This window comes from Polyergus mexicanus, unplaced genomic scaffold, assembly GCF_030449975.1.
Source record: "Polyergus mexicanus isolate NDT 795.1 unplaced genomic scaffold, iyPolMexi1.0 SCAF_141, whole genome shotgun sequence".
In the NCBI taxonomy this organism is placed as follows: domain Eukaryota; kingdom Metazoa; phylum Arthropoda; class Insecta; order Hymenoptera; family Formicidae; genus Polyergus; species Polyergus mexicanus.
In genome coordinates, this window is record NW_027223461.1 from 1 (window position 1) to 16,125 (window position 16,125).

A 16,125-nucleotide genomic window follows, 5' to 3' on the forward strand; every position below is an offset into this window, starting at 1 on the left:
AAGCAGTGGTATCAACGCAGAGTACTGTACATGCATGCCTCGCGCTACCTCTCTTTATCTCTTTCTCCCGCGAACGTCATCCTTTTCCAACACCAATGCGGACGCTATCCTTCTCCCTCGTGCCTGTGATCGCCTGGCGCCGCCTCGCATATGCTCTCTCTCGCACCGCCTCGCGTATGCTCTCTCTCGCATCGCCTCGCGCTATCTCATCGGTACATGCATGCCTCGCGCTATCTCTCTTTATCTCTTTCTCTCGCGAACGTCATCCTTTTCCAACACCAATGCCACACCTATTCGCGGCATCGTACCTTCGCGTTCCCTCTTCCCCGCGGCCCCCGCACCTACCGTTCTGCCGCGGTCCCCCTTCCCCTCTCCGCGGCCCCAGCGCCTACCGTTCCGCCGCGGTCCCCCTTCCCCCTCTTCGCGGACCCCGCGCCAACTGTTCCGCCGTGGTCCCCTCCCCCTCTCCGCGGACCCCGCACCTACCGTTCCGCCGCGGTCCCCTCCCCCTCTCCGCGGACCCCGCGCTTACCGTTCCGCCGCGGTCACCCCCGCGTGACGTCATTCCCACCCCATGACATCATTCCCACCCCCGTGATGTCATACCCCCGTGACGTCATACTCACCCCATGACTTCACCCCCCCCCCCGACGTCATTCCCACCCAGTGACGTTATAACCCCCCCTGTAGTCATCCCCCCCTGACGTCATTCCCACCCCGTGACATCATCCCCCCCGTGACGTCACCTCCTCCCCCGTGACGTCATACCCCCCCCGCCGGTTTCCCCTCACCCCTCACCCCCCTCAGAGGACCATGGCTTAGAACCGGCCTAGATACACTACTTAATTCCGTTCGAATACTTACATTAAACGCACGATATCTACGTCTCCGTTCAACTGAAAGGCGAGTCTAAACGAATCCGAACTATTCTCGATAACACCTTGCGCCTCCGCGCGCAAATCCGTGGCGATGTCTCCCAGAACGTAGGACTTTATCGCGATTAAATCTCCGTTTACATTAATATAATCGGCCGCGTTAATTATCTGTTCGATTCGTTCCATATCGAACAGTTCGCGACCGATTTTAACTCTCGCCACTTCGCGCTCCATCGTTTCGCGCTTCGCTATCACGCGAGCGAGAATACTTTGACGCTTCTCGAAACGATCTCGCGTTTTATAAAAATCGACGCGCGGATGTCGCGGTACGATTTATCGATCGCGCCGCGTCTTCCTTCCGCGACCGCTCCGTCGCCGGAAGGGGGTATCTCTACTCGCTCATCGAGTGTCTTTCTTAGGGGACAAACGAATAATAAAAATAGAAATAATAAAAAACATCCGTTAGATAACGCGCATCCCGAATACTCGGCGAACGTTTATCGTTGCCGGAAGGGGGTATCTCTAATCGCTCATCGAGTGTCCTTCTTAGAGGACAAACGAATAATAAAAATAGAAATAACAAAAAACATCCGTTAGATAATGCGCATCGTTGGAAGGAATATCTCTAATCGCTCATCGAGTGTCCTTCTTAGAGGACAAACGAATAATAAAAATAGAAATAACAAAAAACATCAGTTAGATAACGCGCATCGTTGAAAGGGATATCTTTAATCGCTCATCAAGTGTCCTTCTTAGAGGACAAACGAATAACAAAAATAGAAATAACAAAAGAGGAACTCGAGCGTCCGCTAGATAACGCGCATTCCGAACGCTCGACGTTGAAAAAGGCGCGTTTCCGTAATCGAGGCGAATCGCGACTCTCCCTCGAACGAATCGTCGACGCGTTTCCCTCTCCCCCCACCCGCGTCATTCGTCGACGATAAAAATAGGCATCTCGCGGAACGCGCGAATCAATCGCGCCCGGCATCTCTCGATAGTTTACCGCGTCTTCCCCGCTTCGCGCGATGACTAACGCGAGGACGGCTCTTCTCGCTCTAGCGACGACGCTCGTCGCCGCGACGGTCGCCGCGGCCTTCGACACGGAGAGGATCGAGGCGCTCCGTTTCCTGCGCGCGTACGGTTTTCTAAAGGACAATGGAGGATCGCTGTCGTCCGATAACGCGACGTCTCTGCGTCGCGCGCTATCGCTGTTTCAAGAATACTATCAATTGTCGGGAAACGGCGCGTTAGACGACGTTACGCTTCACCTTATGCGCAACCGCGATGCGGTCTCGCGGACATTCCCGATCGCGCGAAAATGGCCGAAGACGCATCTCGCGTGGAATTTTCAGATGGCTAGCGAGGAAGCGGCGAGGAAACGGCGTTCGCGTTATGGGCGGCGAACTCGTCGCTAACCTTCGCGCGCGACCCGTTACGCCCCGATATATTGATATCGTATCGAACGGGCGCGCACACTTGTCGGAACGTCGGCATTTGCCCGGCGGCCTTCGACGGTCCGGGAGGAGCCCTAGCTCACGCGTTTTTTCCCTCTGGAACGACCGACTTCACATCGGAGATACACGTCGACGATTCCGAACCGTGGCATGTGTATCTAAACAAGAATCCTCCCGACACGCATCACCTGCTACAAACGCTAACGCACGAGATCGGCTACGCATTGGGTCTACAGCACAGCATGCGCAATGACTCTATAATATTTCCGTATATACCCGACATCGAGAATCAATTTCCAGTTAAGCTGAGCATAGAAGACATTCTCGCTATACAGAATCTGTACGGATCTCACGACGACGGAAACTATCCGACGGCGACTCCCGCGACCACCGCGGCGCCAGCGACCACCGCGGCGCCCGCGACGACGAGCGTCGCGCCGACCGACCCAGCGCGCGCGGATCTCTGCGCATTGCGGCGCGTGGACGCCGCACTGATAATGAATCACCGATTATATATAGCTAATCGCCGCAACGTATGGTCGATCGACATGACCGAGAAACGCTACGGTAGACCCATGACACTCACGGATTACGCGACGTTTCTACCGGCGAATTTCACGCACCTATCCGCCGCGTATCGAAGACCCTCGGGCGATCTCGCGCTATTCGCGAACGATTCGATCTACCTCGCCGAATATCCCAGTCTTAAGCTAAAATCGGGTTGGCCGAGATATCTCCACGATATTGGACTTCCCCGAAAGGTTAGGATCAACGCAGAGATAAATACGCACACGGGACGAACCTACGCTATATACGACGATGACAAAGTCATGGAAATCGACGAGTGTCACATGATAGTCGTTAGACACGCTCCATTAAAAGATATATTTCCCGGAATTCCGTCCGCGATAACGTCGGCCTTCCGATACATCGATGGTAATCTATATTTCTTCGCCAAACGTCAGTTCTACGCCTTGAACGAATTCACGAATATCGTAACCTCGGCGGATCCTTTCGATCTACGCGCGCTCGGCATCGAGTGTCCTACGGATGGAGTGCTAAGGCAATTGCGCGATCTCCTTAGTCGCGTCTATCGCCTCGGCGACGCGACCGAGAGAGAGAAGATCGACGATGAGAACGACTAGAGCGACCATACCGTTATTTTTTAAAAATAGAATATATAAGAGAAAGTGCGCGAAAGGGGAAGCAGCGATCTCTACGCGAGTATATAAAGACCGTCCATCCGTTAAGCGTTTCATTATTGACGGAGAACACCGAAGCTAACGCGCGAGAAAGAACAAACGAGAAAGAACGAGCGACGTGGGGGGGATAACCGCAGCAGCAACACTCATTCGACGATCGATCGAGGCTAACCGAGCGAGACCGCGAAGATAGCGCGGAATACGCTGAAAAAGCTAAAAAGGACAATGGGTAAGACTATCAAACGTTTATTCGAACTAATAATTCGCTAGCACCGTCTCTCTCATCGCTCGCATCTATTTTTAGACGAGATCGCGATCGGACGCCGAGACGCGACGCGGACGTCTCGGTCGCGCAACCGCTCAGAATCTTAGGAAGACGCTATCCATTGACCAAAACCGCGTATAAACATCTGGAAATCAGCGTTAACGTCAGCCGACCCTCTTTCGTGGAAATCGTCCTCGGAGATTGTCACGGCAAAGAGATCTCGCTAACGCCGGATATGTGGAAGGAACTGCTCGATCTACGACCCACGCTTCTGTCGCACTTTCGCTCCGACGAGCGCGACGAGGCGCGCCCTCCGACGCCGATACACGCCGGACAGTTGACGCTACGATTCGGCAAACTCAACAATCTCCGAATACTCCGTCTCGAAACGCCTAGCTGTATCGAAAAGCACCGTCGTAACTATATTTAATCTGGAACTTTGCGTCAACCGCATCGTTGCATCTTTAAATGGTCCACGCGCGCGTGGACAACAAGCTGACTCGTTTCCTCGACATCGCGGCAGCCGCTCGCGATAAGGCGCTTATTCCCACGATGATACGCAAGAGCGATAACTTCGACCGCGATCTGATCGATTGCGAGCTGCAGGTTCTGCTCTTCGGGGAATCGTGATACGCTTATCCGCGTACTCGTATTATCGTATTATTAATGTATTAAAATATTGTAAAAGAAAACAATAAAAACACTTCTTCTCTTTCGCTAGAACGACGATGTCTCTTTATTCCACGACCTTTCGAAGATTCGCCGTCTCACTAAAGCGACAAGCGCGCTCGTATCGCCGCTAATGCGCGCCTCGAGAAGAAGAGAGCGACGAGGGACGCCCCTCCGTCCGCTCGACCGCCCACCGACATTCCCCCGCCCTCCTCGACGCCGGGCGCCCGCCGTCCGCTCGCGGATCGCGCGCTAGAGCGTCGCGCGCGTCCCTAAAGAATCGCGATAGCGGATCGCGCACTACAAGCGGCGCGCGTCCCTAAAGAATCGCGATAGCGGATCGCGCGCTAGAAGCGGCGCGCGTCCCTAAAGAACGAGTCGCGTCAAGGTCGAATAGGGAGGAACCGCGACCCCCGAGCGCCATCTCTCCAGCGCTTTCGGCGACTCGTAGCTCCAGCTTCCCCCCCCGCCCCGCTTCCCCCCTCGCCGTACTTACTCTCCCATTCACCCGCCCAGCCCGAACTCCCCCCCGCGGGCGCCAACAAATTGCTCCGAAAGTATCTCTCTCTCTTCCTCTCCAACGGTACCCTCTCTCTCACACTCATGACAAAGTGAGCCAAAAGCATCCTTACTATCCTACTGATACACGAAGTATCATCGATATTATAATAACGAAGCAACAAGTTACCAAGTCTAATAGGCACCCTTGTCTTACATCTTGTGTATTTGTTCACTCTGTTACCTCCCATACAGCACAGAAAAGTTGCAGACATATTGCAGAATAATTTCATTTGTTATAGCCCGAACAGGCTATACACGAATTAATAAATATATTATTCTAAATACATATTATTTTATATGATTGCTCAACGTGTAACGCGAATACAGATCACGTTACGAGCGTTGACCGAACAAAGCGCTGACAACGTGAGCCATGCGCGAAGCCCGAGCGACCGTGCAATCATTTCATTGCGAAAACGCGGAAATCAGGGCAAGCGGAAGAAGGATATTGCGAAAATGCAACGTAGAAATTCTATTTAAAAGCGAAATAAAAGAGAATAAAGAAATTGCGAAAGTGCAAGCAAAGAAGTCCTACTTAGAACTTCTTAGCTTGCATCCGGATATTGCCAAAATCAAGCGACACGACACACAGCCTTGTCGCTAAACGACCCCCTCCCGGGAAGCCAAGGGGAGTTAATAAAAAGGTCCACCGCTAACGAACGGCGGGCAGTCTTTACCATTAATATTACGCGGGCAGTCTTGATCATTAATTAATATTACGCAGGTAGTCACAATAACTACCAAACGGGAAGTCTAGATCAATAATTTACATAACGCGCGCAACCTTTATTCCTTTACGCGAGTAATATCGCTAACAGCCGCGAATGTCAAAGCGAGTGTCAATAGTTATTATAATATTGAATAGCCACGCAGTCGGCAGAAATACATACAAAGAAGCGAGAAGTGAGTCGAGACCGAAACTCGACTCTAGACACGCGCACGACAATATATCCGCTATCGCGATACGCGACGCAAGCGAAAATGCGGGAACATTGTAAATAAGCCAAACCACAAATAAAGCTGATATTTATCTATTTATTTAATGTGGAAAGTGTCTGAATTATTTAAATAAAGTTAGTGAAGTTCTCGGGCGGAGCCCGAATTCCTAAATTCTTTCCGGCAAACGATCCCAACTACCGTGCCTCTCCGGAGGCACAACGCATTGAAACATTGCAATATTGCAAATTGGTTACGAAACATTGCTGCACTATTGCTATAAGATTGCGGCAACATTAAGATGTCCGCTTTTTGTAATATTGCAATGTAACATTGCAGTAATCTTACTATGTAACATACTTGTAAAAATGCAATGCATTACCGTGCAAATATATTTATAATAATATATAATATATACAGATGGTTTTCATTTCGCTTTTATGAGAACTTTTTTAAATATAAATATAGTTAGGGTAGGTATAAATATATAAGCATTATATATATAATTAGAATTAATTACATATCTTTATTAAAAAATTTGAGAGATCTATTGAATCACATATATCTATCACATATATTTGTAAATAATATAATACATACAAATGCACAGAAAAACAAAAATAAAATATAACATTAAATAAAGTGTTATCTATATCCTTAATTAATAAAAAAAATATATTATCTCTGGAGATCTATTAAAATCACATATATTCGTACGTAAATATTGAAAATATATTATAAAATATATATTGTAACGTTAATATCTATCTATATTCTTTAATAGAAAAAATAACAATGCTTATCTTTAGCTTAAAATTATATTATTTTTACTGATGAGTCTTTGTTATTAATTCATTTGACTTTATCTGCAAAAAATTAAAAATCATCGAATAAGAATTAAAAATCATAATTACCAAAAGTATATATAAAATATAATCAAATTAAAATCATATAAATACATACTTGGCTCTCTGAACCCTTAAAGTAGCTTGAGCAAGCACTTTGAAACAGATTCTCCAATGTCATTATCAGTCATATGTTCATAAGTTTTACGAACAGCTTCTATATGACAAAAAATTATTTGAAGCATTACAATATAAATACACATGTTTAGACAAATCTTTAATTTTATTTAATTCAATTTAAAGTTATATTAAAAATAAACTTACGTATAATTATTTGTGAAAGACCCAGGTTTTGGAAGCTTTTCTTCCCTTTTTTTTCCAGCCCAGCTAAAATTTTGTGCGAAAGTATTTGTTAGGGCTTTTTTTAGTATATTATGTATCATAACATGCGCAGTATATCCACCCACGAGTTTAAACATATTAAGCTGAAAAATATAGAAATTAATAAATATCAGTCTAATGTAGATTTCATATAATTTAATTAAATTAATTTACCAGTAAATTATTAGATGAATATTAAACTATTAGTAAACTACACTAGTAATTTATATAATTTATTTAAAATATAAAATTAAAGCAGCCGTTCTCTTCCATAAGTTCTCTTTTAATCCGTTCTTATACAAAATATTACTTTTTAATTATTACTATTAATATGCAGCAAAGACATAAATATATAATACATAACAACTCAAAAAATAAAATAAAAAATAAAAATAACAAATAAAAAAAGAAAAGAAAATAATATAAAAAAACTTTATTGTATATCTTTATTTAAATTTCAAGTATTAGAAGTATTCTAAAAGGAAATAATTAAAATATATATAATATCATACCACTTGTTGCTTGAATTCCATTTCGTGCAATTGCTCCTCAAAATATATTAACTCCTGGAACGTAGATATAGGCAATTGGATATCATTTTCTTGATTCAAACAATTGGATGGTTGCATTTTTTGCTCGAGTATATTGAATTTATTTTCCTAAAACTAATTTCTTATATTATATTCTGAAAAAATATACATTAGTTTATTAATTATTGCAAATAATGCTACTATTTACTATGTAGGATCATATTGTATAATAAATTTAATTATCTCGTAGTAAATATGTTACTTTATTCATAAAATATTTAAAAATTATAAATATTTGTAAAACATACCGCACGTATAAATATTTTCGATGTCGCTATCTCCATTAGGTTCTTCTGTAAGATTTCTTCCTATGTTTGTGGAAACTGGAGTGTTAATATCTTTATCTAAAGAGTAAAAAAGTTAATAATTATTTTTCTTAAACATTATATGTAGTTCTTATAAATTATAATCACTACTCACCGCCATTACTGCTCAATGTATAAGTTTTTTTACATAATGTACTTGTAGAATTATTATGTACCGATTGGTTAAATTGCAATTTATTAGACGATATAAAATTTCCAATTTGTGGATAATCAGGCAGGATTTTATTTGATCTCACATAATTGTTTTCATCTTTGTTTAAACATAGATCTTCGTCTGAAGACGATGAGATTATCTTTTTCGCTTTCATACGTCTTTTTTCGTTTGTTCGCGTAATTCATCAGAAGACATATCGATATTTGATGTGTCTTCCGCAAGTACTAATTTGCCCATTCCTTCTTCATAAGTACCTTAATAATTTTAAACAATATTACAAAATAAATTACAATTAACAAATAATAACTTGTAGCATATATATATATATATAGATTAAAAAAGCATTTACACGTCCCATCTTGTTTGAAATAATATTAGACAAAGCAGAAAGATATTATTGTAAAGTATCTTACTAAAATATTGTTTTTATTATTTGTATTAGTATATATTGAATAAATCATTATTATGCAGCAATACGTTTTGTGTTTGGGCAAAATTATTTCAACAAAATTAAACCAATACTTTTGGCACTGTACTTTAATGTGCAAATACTTCTTTTATCCACTTTAAATTTCAAATACAATATAACAACTTTTTTACCTGCTTTACCAAAAATTCTCTTAATTGGTAATTCGTCCCATTCTGAATTATTTTGTAGCATCTCTCCTGTTATTATGGCTTTATTAATTCGAAATTTACTTTTAAAATGACTGGGCCAAATGCATGATTTTTTATCTGCATTATACCATAATGCTGGTATCAATTGTAGACCATCATTGAATTCCGCTATTATAAATGCCTTATAATCCATTTTTCTGAAGGATCAAATGTGGGGGATGCAAAATACTTGTATATATATTAAAAAGTATTGAAAACATGTCTAAAGCAATATATATGTATAATAAATTCATATTGTATGATTTAAGGGAAATATGGCAAATATTTAAGCAATTAATGTTATGCCTCTAGCCGCTAAGGGAGAGGTCTTTTGGGATTTGTACGCCCAAAGGATTAGGATCCACGCTCGAAATAAGACACTCCCGGACGTTAGGTATAATTTAGTATATTTTGCAAGATTTAATACACTTTCACTTATTCGCGATTATAATAGTCGGGCGCGATACGTACGGTACTTCGATAATATTGAGCGAGCGAGTAGCCAGCGAGTCGTCTCGCGAGGTGCATCTCGCGCTTATTATATCTCTTAATTAATTAGGTCGTTGATTGGGAAGGAGTATGGTGTCCTTGACCGGAGCATGTCTCGTGCTCCGCTTGTCAGTCTGTCTCGTCAGCTGTTTACTCAGCTTCCAAGAACTTGACCGTGACTTCCTTCTCTTTAGTCACGTATCTTACTTTTATTTTATTAATATTCTTTTATTACTGTACTCTTTCCTAATTTTCCTTGATCTCTTTTCTAATTTTAATGCTTTGCTTTACTCAGCTCTTTCTTACATTTTTCTGTGTCACTTTATTGTTTTATTCTTTAATATATTAAGAAATTGGTCGGGTTACGACAATTTGTTTGATTCGTAAAAGGAATTTTCCATGCTTTATGTATCACATCTTTAATTGGATAGGAAAAAATTTCTTCGCTATTGATTGTCACAATTTTGATATCAAATTCGCTAGATTTACAAGGTAATTCATATAGATTTTTTACATATGTACAATCTTTTCCAATCACAAAAATATCTTCATATTTTTTTACTATGTTTAAAATTATAATATAATGTCCGTTTTTTAAAAGACAACAATTATTGTTATTTTTACAATTTATATTAAATTTTTCAGTTGATAATTGTAAATATTGTAATTGAACATTATCACAATCATGAGATATTGGTCCATTGATGTGCACATATTTTAGCGAATATAAAGGTTGATTATTATAAATAGGCTTTGGTAATAGAAAATTAAAATTTTCATTTTCACTATATCTCTTAATTAATTGTTGCAATAGCTTTTCATTCTTTCTTAATCGTCTTTTAATGGTCATCATATAGTTTTCAAAATGGAAGGCACTAAAGTTGTCTAATGGACCAAATATTCTCACATCGGAACATAAATGTAAAAGATTATGGACATTATGTGATATATATTGTTTACCGTACAATATTTCAAAAGATAGAATAAAATTTCTTAGTAAAACTTCAGCATAATCTATAAACTCTTTTTGGCATAAATCTGGGCGAACAAGAATTGTGATAGCTGTATGAAGTGTAAGAAAATGATGATACATGTCTTTCTTTAATGTATATCTCAATACGACAGGTCTTACATATAAAAGAAAGTTCCTAAATTCGACAGCTTTCCACTGCTTAACATCTTTTAGGGATCTAGGTTTTCTGACAAAATCACTTGGTGTAGTACATCTCAACAAAATTAACAAATATGATATTTTATTAATTGTCCTTCTGCTTAAACGTATAGAAAGCGGTCCTTTTATGCATAATAGTATTAATTTTTTAACAACGCCCAAACATATAAGATGCATGTAGTCTAATGGAGTGTTACTTATAGGTAAAAATCCCGGAATATTATTTAAAATAGAATAACCGGTTTGAAAATTCTTATAAGTGTTAATGACAAATAACTCATCAGTTCTCAAAGAATATGATGCATTTGGAAAGAAAACTCTACCATTTATATATTTTCCTTTGATTGTGCATTTCGTGCAACTGTAAAATCCAGTGTGACCTTTTATATTCAAAACGAAAGATTTTGCATCACATATTAAACCAGATAATTTAATTTTAATTACATTGTTGTTATAAATATAACCATAACTTATTAATTTAATTAAATCATTGACTAAAGGTAGCAGAAAAGTATTAGAATCTTGCGGTTTGTTATCTCCAAAAAACGTACTAACAAGATATACTTCATTATTAATTGTATTCGAACATAAAATAGGCCATAATGATGCATGTGATGATTTTGCCAATGGAAGACCATCAATGTTTATAAGTAAATTAATATATTTCTGGTAAGATCTTAATAACATATTTTTAATAATATTATCCAAACCTAAATAAAAATATTCTCCTCCACATGCACTTATAACTTGGACTTGTCGTGGAGTTCGTACTAATGTTCGTATATCTTTTGGATTAATATTATATGCAGCTATAGCATTTTTAAATTTTTTGTCATCATCAACATTATTGAAAGCCTCGCTTATAATTTCTATGACAGGATTGTGAAAGTCATGATCATCATTTTCATTATCATCATCATCATAATCATCATTGTTTCTTTGGATGTTATTGTTATTATTATTTAGACATTGTTGATAATGATTTTCATCTTCAAAAGATGTAATTTCAATATCAACTCTATCTCATTATTAATATATTCTATAAATGCAGGAATATTTTCATTACAATTTTTATATGAATCTAAATCATAATCTTTAAAAGAAATATTGGGAGTGAATGGCAGTTTTAAAATGTGTTTAGAAGATCCTGCAATATCTATGTTAGTTTCATTTTCAATAATCCTCCTAGCATGACGTTTTAAAACAAATGGGTTTCGTTTTTGTGCGTTAAACATATTTATTAAAATAATTATTAATATATAACACAAGTATTACTCTGGAAAAAAAATATTTTATTTGAATTTATGTATGAATTTATATATTACAATATAATGAATGTAGATAATAAAAATATCTGATAGAATCTGAATATCTATAAATAGTATAAAAATTATCTGAATAGTATCTGTATATAAAGCAAGTAAGTATTTTGACATATTAATTGATATAATAGATTATAATTAACATATGTTGTTCATTTTTTCCTTTTCGCTATCAGTAATAATTTAGACATAAATAATGACAATTGACTATTTGTTTTAATAATTATAATAGAATAGGTAAATATCTCACAACCACCATATAATATTTTATTAATAGCATACTTCGGAAACAAAATAAAATAAAAATTTTCTAATACAAAAAAGTCGAGATTATGATAGTTTTTAAAATATAAGTAATTAAAATTGACTAATGAATTGCATAGAAAATTTATGTATTTATGTTCATAACTGCACTTAACATGCACCACTACCCCAGATAGCAAAATACTAGCAGCATGCGCGCAGATTGGCAGCAAATTTAATCAGAATTCCATGCCAAAACCATAGCCATCTGTGACCACATTAAGCTCAGGTTTTGTCGACAGAGCCTGCTGACAGGCAATGTGAGCAGATTGGCAGCAGAAACCACGCAGAGCCTGCGCACAATCTGACGGCAGATTGACAGCAGAAATCGAGCAATTTTTAGACATTTATATAAAATGGTACATTTAAATGGATTTAAACATTTAAAGGGTCTCGAGTCCAAGTAGCAAAATGACAGTAAATTTTGGTCACAAAATAACCAATTAGAGTTAATCCTAAAGTTAGGTCTCATAAGATTCAAAAATGACGTCAATAGTTGATATATCACATTCACGGGATGTCATTTTCTGACGTTTGTATTAATAACATAAATTTATATTATTAATAATATGTATTAATGTAATACATATATGAAAATTTGAATAATTAATTTATGAAATTAAATCAAAATTAAAGCTCGTAAGAACCAAAAAGTCGAAACACGTGCTAGTCTTCTTCTATTAAAACGATCTCACTTATATTAAAGACGTGTGAAATTGCTTTAATTGCAAATTGCCGAAAGACAGACACTGCCAGGGTGTAGGTTGAAGCGAATGTGATAGAAAAGGTATCTAATCACAACGTGCAATAATAATTGTGAATGCTTCGATGCCTGATATTTAGGTTATATATCTAGCCAGTAACATATATACCATTAGTTTTAGTTAAACATTAAAACCCATGTTACAGGCGCCTTTTCAAAATCATTCAAATATATATTCTGTTCAAATCAAGAAGAAGTTATTATTTGTATGGAACTCCAAATCCATAAAATCCTACAACAGGTTATGGGCCCAGGATTGCTTTGTCTGTTCTTATGGATTTAATGAGAGGTCTATCGTCAGCGAGAGGACACAACGTCAGTCAACGTACAGTCAGACAAATTACAATTGCGTTGTATGAAGTCTTGTAAAAATCATGGATTCGATTAAGTCACAAATGGAAATCCTGTCTGAGGATCTGCATGGAAATGTAAATTATGTCTCCTGGAGGTTTAAATTAAATCTAACCTTAAAATCGAAAGGTCTATTTCTGGTAGCAACCGGAGTAGAAGCAAAGCCTCAAGGACTCGACACAAATGAAGTGGTTAAAGCGTGGATTAAGCAAGATCTCGAAGCTCAAACTTTTATAGGCTTAAATGTAAGTAGTAACATTGCAAGAAAAATTGCAAACTGCAAGTCTGCACATCAAATATTTGATAAATTGCACACACTGTATGGTAAAAAGTCCGACCTTACAATTGAAGGTTTCCAAAGACAGTTCTTTAGTTTCAAGTATGACACTAGCAAGTCAGTTATTGAAAATTGCATGATTATTCAACAATATACAGAGGATTTAGCTGCTGAAGGTGAAGAGGTCAAAGAAAGCTGGATTATGACCAGAATGTTGGGAATGTTGCCACCTAAACTTCATCATTTTCGTACTGCTTGGGATAATGCTAGCGGTGCAGACAAAAATCTGAGCAAACTGTTTGAACGATTGCGTTTGGAAGAAGACAGACTAAATGAAAGCGAACAACCAAATGAGTCTACATCTCAAAATGCATTTATTTCAAAACGAGGTAAGAATTCTGGAAGGTCTCACTCGCAAGGAAATTCATTCGGAAATTCATCTGTCGAATGTTTCAAGTGCGGAAAAAAGGGACACGTGAAGAAATTTTGCAAAAATAAACCATGCGCCAAGTACCTAGCTTACTGTAAAAATAACTATGCCTGCAATACATGTAATCAGAAAGGTCATTTTGCCAAAGACCGCCCGAAAGGAAACTCTGGCGAAAGCAGCAACCTGAACAGCGATAAACTTGAAAAGAATGACTCCAAGAAGTTAAATCGTCGCGCATTTATAACTGTTGGCCTATCAACTGGAAATGTAAATCACATAAATTCAAAGCGTGATTGCAATGGTTCGTGGTATCAAGACTGTGCTGCCACACAGCATATGACTTCTCGTAGAAAATGGCTGACAAACTTTGTTAAATTTGAAGAGCCTACAATGGTTATAATTGGAGATGCTACTAAATTAAAAGGAATTGGAACAGGCGACGTAGAACTGGAAGCCTTTGATGGTAAAGCATGGCATCAAATCATTTTGAAAAATGTTCTGTATGTACCAAAAATGACTTTCAATCTTTTCTCCGTTACTCAAATGTTGGACAAAGGTTATGTACAGACTGCAAATGCAAATCAATCTAATTTTAAAACTCTCGATGAAAAACAAACTGTAGCAATTGCAAAACGAGACGGAAACTTGTATAAGATGATGTTTCGTCGAGAAAAGTCTGAGAAGTGTCTGATAACTACCTCTATTAAAACTTGGCATGAAAGACTTGCTCACCAAAATGTCAAGTATGTCAGAGATATCTTAAATAGAAGTGGCACCAAGTTTATCGACGATTGGAATGACTACGTCTGTACAGGGTGTGTTTATGGAAAACAGCATAGAAATTCTCACCCGAAAAATCCGAAAGTCGCTGAAAATCCTTTGGATTTGATTCACATTGATTTGTGTGAAATGAACATTAAATCTCTAGGAGGAGCCAAGTATTTTCTTCTATTTAAAGATGATTTCTCACATTTTCGAACAGTTTATTTCTTGAAAACGAAAGACGAAACCAACTCAAAACTCGATGTTTTTATGAAGATGGTAGAAAACCAATTCGACAGAAAGATCAAATGTCTAAGGTCAGATAATGGCACCGAGATCAAAAATGCCAACACTCAGAAGCTCTTGGAAGAACTTGGAATTTTTCATACTAGGTCAAACGCCTATACACCTCAACAGAACGGACGAATTGAAAGAGAAATGCGCACAGTTGTTGAGTTAGCTCGATCTGCTATACATGCTCGAGACTTGAATGAAAACTTGTGGGCTGAAGCTGTCAACTATGCAGTTTTCACTCTAAATCAAACTGGAACAAGCTCACTGAAAGACAAAAGTCCTGCTGAACTATGGTTTGGACGCAGAGTAGATGTCAGAAAATTGAGAAGCTTTGGATGTGAATGCTATGTCCTAATTCAAGATCACAAACGAGCTAAGACTGAAAAGAAATCAAAAAAGGGAATTCTCGTCGGATATGATTTGGACTCACCTTGCTACAGAATTTACCTATCCGAAGAACGTGATATTGTTAGCTCTGACAATGTAATTTTTTATGAGAAAATTGGAATCGAAAAGGGCTGCACTGAAATTGAAGTTCCGCTGGCAGAAAATCGAAATGAGAGTTCAAGAGAAGAATCTGAAAGTTCTGAACCCGAAATCTCCAACTCTGAAGACTCGAATGATGATCAACCGCCTCACAACTTGGATCATCATGTTTCTGATGACTTTGATGATTCTGATGACTCTGATGACTCGACTGTCTCATCCAAACAAAACCAGCCTGCATTTTTAAATCTGCGTGATCGTCGAACTCTAAAGAAACCTGTCAAATACAGAGACTATACAATAGGCTATCTTCGTGGAGGAAACAAAGCAAATGTGGCCATGATAGAAGAATTTGAAGACATTTCTGTCTCAGAAGCCCTGAAAAATGAAAAGTGGCATAAAGCAATGTCTGAAGAATTCAGCTCTCTAACTAAAATGAAAACCTGGGACTTGGTAAAACCTTCTGAACAGGTGCAACCCCTGACTTGTCGCTGGATTCTACGTCAAAAGCAAGACGGTCGACTCAAAGCCAGACTCGTTGCCAGAGGATTTGAACAAAAGG

General features: G+C 38.6%; 2 protein-coding genes and 1 pseudogene across 2 annotated transcripts; 1 reads left to right on the forward strand and 2 right to left on the reverse strand.

The window, feature by feature from the left end:
• The first annotated feature begins 2,571 nt into the window (after window positions 1-2,571).
• On the forward strand, window positions 2,572-3,474 carry LOC138944281 (stromelysin-1-like). Its single transcript, XM_070315193.1, has one exon. It carries the CDS (start codon window positions 2,572-2,574, stop codon window positions 3,472-3,474), a length of 903 nt encoding a protein of 300 aa, XP_070171294.1.
• A 3,350-nt stretch (window positions 3,475-6,824) lies between these two features.
• On the reverse strand, window positions 6,825-9,069 carry LOC138944282 (uncharacterized; annotated as a pseudogene).
• Window positions 9,070-9,741: 672 nt separating this feature from the next.
• LOC138944283 (uncharacterized) lies at window positions 9,742-13,102 on the reverse strand. The gene is made up of 2 exons (XM_070315194.1): window positions 13,099-13,102; window positions 9,742-11,564 (listed from the first exon to the last, which is right to left on the reverse strand). The coding sequence occupies exons 1-2, from the start codon at window positions 13,100-13,102 to the stop codon at window positions 9,742-9,744; spliced, it is 1,827 nt and encodes a 608-aa protein (XP_070171295.1).
• Between the last annotated feature and the right edge of the window lie 3,023 nt (window positions 13,103-16,125).